The 6,627-nt window shown below is 58.9% G+C and overlaps 1 protein-coding gene across 6 annotated transcripts in view; it reads left to right on the top strand.

The window, feature by feature from the left end:
* The window catches only part of MCOLN1 (mucolipin 1), an 8,433-nt gene extending 1,852 nt beyond the window's left edge, over window positions 1-6,581 (top strand). For 2 of the 6 annotated variants that reach the window (XM_021382874.1, XM_021382873.1), the window contains exons 3-14: window positions 1,103-1,270; window positions 1,355-1,514; window positions 1,694-1,781; window positions 2,428-2,524; window positions 2,659-2,758; window positions 2,869-2,975; window positions 3,412-3,561; window positions 3,830-3,931; window positions 4,229-4,351; window positions 4,599-4,805; window positions 4,928-5,058; window positions 5,387-6,581. In XM_021382874.1, coding sequence (XP_021238549.1) covers window positions 1,103-1,270; window positions 1,355-1,514; window positions 1,694-1,781; window positions 2,428-2,524; window positions 2,659-2,758; window positions 2,869-2,975; window positions 3,412-3,561; window positions 3,830-3,931; window positions 4,229-4,351; window positions 4,599-4,805; window positions 4,928-5,058; window positions 5,387-5,423 — 1,470 coding nt within the window. In that variant the 3' untranslated portion in view covers window positions 5,424-6,581. Of the gene's footprint in view, window positions 1-6; window positions 1,271-1,354; window positions 1,515-1,693; window positions 1,782-2,427; window positions 2,525-2,658; window positions 2,759-2,868; window positions 2,976-3,411; window positions 3,562-3,829; window positions 3,932-4,228; window positions 4,352-4,537; window positions 4,806-4,927; window positions 5,059-5,386 lie in introns of those variants that run through there. The other 4 variants (XM_021382875.1, XR_002433986.1, XM_021382876.1 and 1 more) reach the window with 4 other exon arrangements.
* The last annotated feature ends 46 nt before the right edge of the window (window positions 6,582-6,627 follow it).

The raw sequence follows: 6,627 nt of genomic DNA, 5'->3' as shown, positions 1-6,627 counted from the left end.
CACTGGGGAGTCCTGGGGACAGTGACGAGGGGACACTGGGGAGGAGTAGCCCGTGGGACTTGGGGATGTCATGGAGGGGACAGTGAGCACTGGGACACTGAAGACAGGGAGGCTTGGGGACACTGAGGAAGGGACAGTGAAGGATGGTGGGCATGGGGACACCGGGGGAAGTGTAGGAGGGCTCTGGGGCATGGGGACACCATAGAGGAGCCCTGGGGAAGGTGACACCAGGGGGCTGTGGGAACAAAGGGAATGGATCACTTTAGTGATGGGTAGAGCCCTGAGCATGGGGTGAGGAGATGTGGGGGTGACAGGGCACAGGAGGGGACCCTTGAGGTGGGCATTGGGCATGGGGATGTAGAAGGGAACAGCCAACGAGACGTGGGGACGCTGTGGGGTGCGCTGGGCCCTTTCAGGCAGGCTGAGTGACACTGGAGCGACTGGGATGTTGGAAAGGAGAGGCCTTGAGTATTTGGGGTGCCTCAAGAGAGAGAGGTAGAAAGGAAACTGCTCTCCCATGGAGGTTAGCAGAGAAAAGCAGCTGGAGCCACCGGGCTGCAGTCACGAGGAAGGAAACAGCCGGCATGTGACCTGTGCCATCAAGGGCTGCCCGTGTCACCCGGAGCAACCCCGTCCTGTCCCCACCCCTCGTGCTAATGAGCAGCCTCTTGTGTTGATTAACAAAACTGTAATCATCTTCTGTTGATAAACACAAGGTAATTAGCGGCGTGGGAAAAGGTTTAGAGCGCGTGGGCAGGGAAAATGCCGACGGAGAGGTGGGGAAAATCAGTGTCCCCTCTGCCACTGTGTTTCTGGGGTGGCACTGAGGGACACGTGTGGGTCCCCATGGGGATTGTTCTCCCCACGTCCTGTGCTTGACTGCAGAAAATCAGCAGTGTTAAGTGTTGTCTTAAGAGGTTTTGGGGGAGAACGGGTGGAGAGTTGGGGACAGAGAGCTGCTCCTTGTCTTCTCGGGACCCCCAAGCGTAGGGTGAAGGAAGGATAATGCCAGTGTCCCCTCTGGGGTGGAGTGGCCGCATTTTGGATCCATTTTCCAGAGCCACCGGGCACAGGATTTAATCCCGGTCCCTTTGTCTGTCAGCTCATCCTCTTTGGGCTCAGCAACCAGATGGTGGTGACCTTCAAGGAGGAGAACACCATCGCCTTCAAGCACCTCTTCCTGAAGGACTACGTGGACGGCGCCGACGATTCCTACGCCGTCTACACCCAGCACGACCTCTATGACCGCGTGTTTTATGCTGTGGACAAGGTGAGGGCTGTGGGAAAACGGGGCCACGGGGACAGGGAGATGTTCGGGGATGCATCCAGCCCCTGAGGACGTCTCCTTCCCCAGTACTTGGCCATTCCCTACGAGACCATCGGTCGCTACGCCTACGTGCGAGGGGAGAGCGGAGGCAACCAGTCGGCCCTCATGCTGTGCCAGCAGTACTACCGCAAAGGGCGCATCGACCCGGCCAACGACACCTTCAACATCGACCCCAAGATTGTCACAGGTTGGTTTTAGGGGATGGCAGGGCTCAGCTCACCCGTCCTACAGCCACTGCCGGGTCTTGGGAAGGTTTTGTGGCCGCTGTGGGGTTTTGTTTTTTGCTTCTCACCGTGGATTTGAGAAGGAGTGAGGGGTCTCTTGGGGTCTTCGGGCTTCCCTGAAGGTGCTTCTCCCTCCCCGCAGACTGCCTGGGAGTGGACCCCGAGGACCCACATCCTCTGCCCCCAGAGCTGGACCGCAACTACAAGAACTTCACCTTCAAATTTCACAAGTAATGGCTGTCGCCTTCCCCGCAGCATTCAGATGCTGGGCACGTGCCCGACCTGTGGAGTTCCTCGTGCTTTGAGACTCAGGCTCGCTGCCAGGACGGAAAACCACTTGCTAGTTATAAAACCCTCATGGGAGAGAAACAAATCTACCCTTGGGCTGAGGGAGATGTGAAAAACCGGCGTGATTGCACAAGAAGCAGCTGCTTTCCGGCCCTGTCTCCATTGGTGCTGGCTGCAGAGCTGGCCCCAAGGCTCCGTTCCTACCCTGCAACACTCATGTCGAGGGTTGTTTCCTTCCCTCAAAACTTCGATGGTTTTGACTGTGTTGTGGTGGCCTGGGGGCAGGTTTTCAGCACAATCAGGTCATTGTTTCACCTCCATGTGCCAGACAGAGGGACACCAGCGCTGCTGGTGCTGAGAGATGCAGTGTAGCTCCCCCTGAGGCCCAATTCAGCGATGCTGGGGCTGTGGTTTGGCCCTCCAAGGCTGGAAATGCCTTTTCCTGTGGTTATGCACAATCCCAAAGCAAATGTTTCCCCACTGCCGTGGTTGTTTGACTCAGTGCTGCATTTCGGGGGTTGGTGCAGGGTGATGTGACGCTCTGGACTTGCCCCAGGAAGGGTCTTAACGAACGTCCCCCTCCCACAGGCTCATCAACGTCACCATCCAATTCAAGCTGAAAGCCATCAACATCCAGACCATCATCAACAACGAGATCCCGGACTGCTACACCTTCACCATCACCGTGAGTGCTTGGCACCGTGAGCAGGGATGCCCCAGGGTGGTGGTGTCCCTCGTGGGCGCACGGGGGACGGATGCGGGCCGCGTCGGGGCACGAGGAGCTGCCACCTGGTTTCACGAGCAATGCCCTTCTCCCAGATCACGTTTGACAACAAGGCCCACAGCGGCCGGGTGAAAATCCGCCTCGACAACCGGGCTGACATCAAGGAGTGCAAAGGCCACAGCGTCTTTGGCCGAGGTAGGAGCTGCCTTGGGGGTGACAGAGGTGACATCTGTCCCCAGGGGGCACGCTGGGCTGGATGGGAGTGCTGCTGGTGCCACTTGTTAATGTCACTGTGCCTCCTGGAGGTGACAACTCGTTCCGGCTGTTCTTCGACGTTATCGTGATCCTTGTCTGCTCCCTCTCCTTCATCCTCTGCGCCCGCTCCATCATCAGGGGCCTGATGCTGCAGCACGTGAGTGGGGTCACGGGGGGGAGGCAGCACTCGTTGTAACTACTGTCCCTGATGGAGCTTGTGGGGTTGGATAGGACTGCCACCAAGCTGTTGGGTTTTTTTCAGCCTTGTGGCTGTGTTGCTGTGTCTCAGAGGACACTTTTTTTAGCATGGGGATGCTCAAACAAAGCCACAGCTCCCATCTGGATTTAGGAAACGTGTGTTCTCTGAAAACGTGGTCAAGCATTGGCACAGGCTGCCCAGGGAGGTGGTGGAGTCTCCGTCTCCGGAGGGGTGGCACTGAGGAGCGTGGCTTAGCGGGCATAGCGGGGCAGGTTGGGGTTGGACCTGATGATCTTGGAGGTCCTTTTCCAGCCTTAATGATTCTGTGGATGCCGAGAGATGGGCAGAGCTCAGCCCCGCACGTTGAGGACCCCGGTTTCTCCTCCCCACGCAGGAATTCAGCCAGTTCTTCCAGCGCCGCTACAACCAGAGCGTGTGCCTGTCGGACCGCATGGAGTTCCTCAACGGCTGGTACATCCTGCTGGTCATCAGCGACGTCCTCACCGTGCTGGGAACCATCATGAAGATCGGCATCGAGTCCAAGGTGGGGGGGGGGACAAGCAGACCCTGCGTGTGTTTTGGCTGCTGGCGTGGATGTCCCCCTGCTCTGGAGAGGGGGCATTTCCATGTGGCGAGAGGCAGCGGCCGCTGCTGGGCTCTGGCAGCGCGCTGTCTGCTCTCCTGATGTGAGCAGAGCTCTGATGGTGGCTGTCGTTCTTGGAGGTGCACGGGGGGGGGGGTCCTGGCCCAGGTGGGACCCCCGAGCCCCCTTTTCCTTTTGGCTTAGGCGTGCAACACCTCTGTCCCCACAGAACTTTGCTGATTACGACGTCTGCAGCATCCTCCTGGGCACGTCCACGCTGCTGGTCTGGGTCGGGGTCATTCGCTACCTCACCTTCTTCCAAAAGTACAACGTGAGTGGCCTTGGGGAGGTGGCCTGTCACCTAAGGGGAACATTTCCAAGGCTGGCCGTGAGCACAGAGACAACTGGTGGAACTTGGGCCCATCCTCCAGCTACTGTGTGTGTCCCCAACTCCTTGCCCTGCTCTTCTGGGCACCGCGGAGTCACATAGGATGCTTAACCGCCCGTCCTTGCTGCCACCCTTTGTGGGAGTGTGTCCCCATTCACTCAACTCATGGCTCCCCTTCCCCTCTCCTGTCTGATTGCCACGAAGGATGGAGGTTAACCCTGATGGCTTTTTGGCCACCAGATCCTCATCGTCACGCTGCGGGTGGCCCTGCCGAACGTCATCCGCTTCTGCTGCTGCGTGGCCGTCATCTACCTGGGCTACTGCTTCTGTGGATGGATCGTGCTGGGACCGTACCACGTCAAGGTGCTACTCTGGGCTCCTCTGTGGTGGGGTTGGGTGGGATTTACCCATCTCTGGGCTCTGTTCCCACCCCAGGGCGATCCCCCGCTCTGATTTAGGGAGAGATAGGCCCTGCATTAGGGGCTGGTGGGTCAGATGAGGCACCCATTGGGGTGGGTTGTAGAGTATTGAGAAGCAGTGGCTTTTTAGGAGCCTTCAGCCTGGCAGTGGAAGGGACAGAAGATGACACGGTGGCTTTGTCCCATCCCAGTTCCGGTCCCTCTCCATGGTGTCCGAGTGCCTCTTCTCTCTCATCAATGGGGACGACATGTTCATCACCTTCGCCGAGATGCAGCAGAACAGTTACCTGGTGTGGCTCTTCAGCCAGATCTACCTGTACACCTTCATCAGCCTCTTCATCTACATGGTCCTCAGCCTCTTCATCGCCCTCATCACCGGCTCCTACGAGACCATCAAGGTGAGACCGCACCCCAGTGCTTGAGCCAAGATGCCAGGCTCTTTTTAGGGGGGGCTCCAATGGGGCAGAGTCCCCCTTTGGTGCAGCTGAAGCGCTGTATTTTCCCCGTTCTGTCTCTGCAGCACCAATGTGAGGGCGAAACACCCGTGTCCCAGCTCCACGCCTACATCGCTGAGTGCAAGGACAGCCCCAAGTCGGGCAAGTACCGCCGCGACAGCGCCTCGACCTGCTCCGTCTTCTGCTGCTGTGAACGGTGAGCATGACTCCATTAGCTGTCCCAATCCCTCCTATGTGCTGGGAGAGGAGGATTTACAGCTATTCTTTGCTGCTGGCCCCTCTTGTGCACAGCCAGTGCTAGGTGGATTGTGATTTCTGGCCTTTTTGGGCTGTGTCGTGGTGCCAACATCCATCTTGCAGTCCCCAAAATGTCCGTGGGGACCCCTGACTGTGTTTGTGGCCATTGGTCCTGCTCTGGTGTCTGTCATTAGCCTCGTGGCTCTCTGTTTGCCCCCCCCCAGCTGTCTCTGTTCAAAGCTTGCTCTCCAAATTCATCAGATTTCACGCCTGCTCTCTCCCTGCAGGGCTCCTCTGCAGGACAACACGATGCTGGTGAACTGAGGGAGGATCCCAGCACTCGAGGTACCCCACACTCCTGCTGGCCACAAGCCCTCTAATTTATTTTATTATCTGCTTTTAATGACTCGGAGCTCAGCACCGGCCCCAAAGGAGTGAAAAGAAATGGACACCCCCCAGGTAATGGGGAGCACAGATGGACGCCTGTCCTGTTATTTTTCCCTCGATGGACACTGTGCCTCTATGCCTGGAATGCTGAACTAGAGCCTGGCAGCAACTCGGGGGCTCGGCTGCAGCCCCTCAGCTGTATTTTGGGGGCTTTGTGGGGCTCAGCTCCGCTTCCTTTGCATCAAGGACTTGGCTGATGCCTCATCCTGAAGCCCTGCAGCCCCTCGGCTGTGTCCTGGACTCATCCCTGCCCTCGCTCCCCAGCCCAGCTGCCCCTGGGCCACATCCTGAACTTGCCTAGAGCCTCGTGTCGGAGCCACGCGGCGCCCTGGGGACGCATCTTGGCCTTTGTCCTACAGCTCCACAGCCCTTTGGCTGCACTAGAGACTTGTCCTTACCCAGATCCTGCAGCCCAGCTTCCCCTTGGCTGCATCAGGGACGTGTCTGGGGCTTTACCCCTAAGCCCTGCAGCCTCTCAGCCACTTGCAGCCCCTTGGGGCCGTCAGAGCCTTGGGAATAAGGACAGGAACAAGCCCTGAGCCACCTGGTGACATCAGGGTCCTGTTTGGGGCCGTGGTCAGGAGCCCGCAGCCCCTTTGGCCTCACTGGGGCCCTATCCCTGTCTCTGCACCCCCCATCCCCCCAACCATTTTAGGGGCCTGTTCAGGCACAAAGGGCTGCAGAAGTCCGCCTTACGCCTCCGTCCCATCCCAACCACGGGGCCCAGCAGCCACTCTGTGCCCCCCTGCCCTTGCTGCTGGCCGCTCTGTGGCCCTGGGGCCGTGCTGTTGGCACAGGGCCGCGTGTTTACAGCCCGGGCCAAGGGAAGCTTTGTCCTTGGGGCCGCAGCTGCTCTGCGCTGGAGCACGGCCAACAGCTGCTGGTTCCAAGCGCGGCTTTGCGCTGAGAAAGGCCGAAATCGGCCCAGGTGGAGGCCGGGCGGTGATCGGAATGCTGTTTTCATGGGTGGAACGAGTTGTGGCTGTTCTCAGCCCGCAGAGGGAGCGTGGGGGGAATAAAGCGTTTTGAGGGGAAGCGGTGCCTCTGTGCTCTGTGGGGCTCAACCCCAGCACCCGGGGGG

This window comes from Numida meleagris, unplaced genomic scaffold (assembly GCF_002078875.1).
Source record: "Numida meleagris isolate 19003 breed g44 Domestic line unplaced genomic scaffold, NumMel1.0 unplaced_Scaffold303, whole genome shotgun sequence".
NCBI lineage: Eukaryota > Metazoa > Chordata > Aves > Galliformes > Numididae > Numida > Numida meleagris.
Note: the sequence above shows the minus strand (reverse complement) of the source record. Positions and strands in the feature narration are given on the sequence as shown.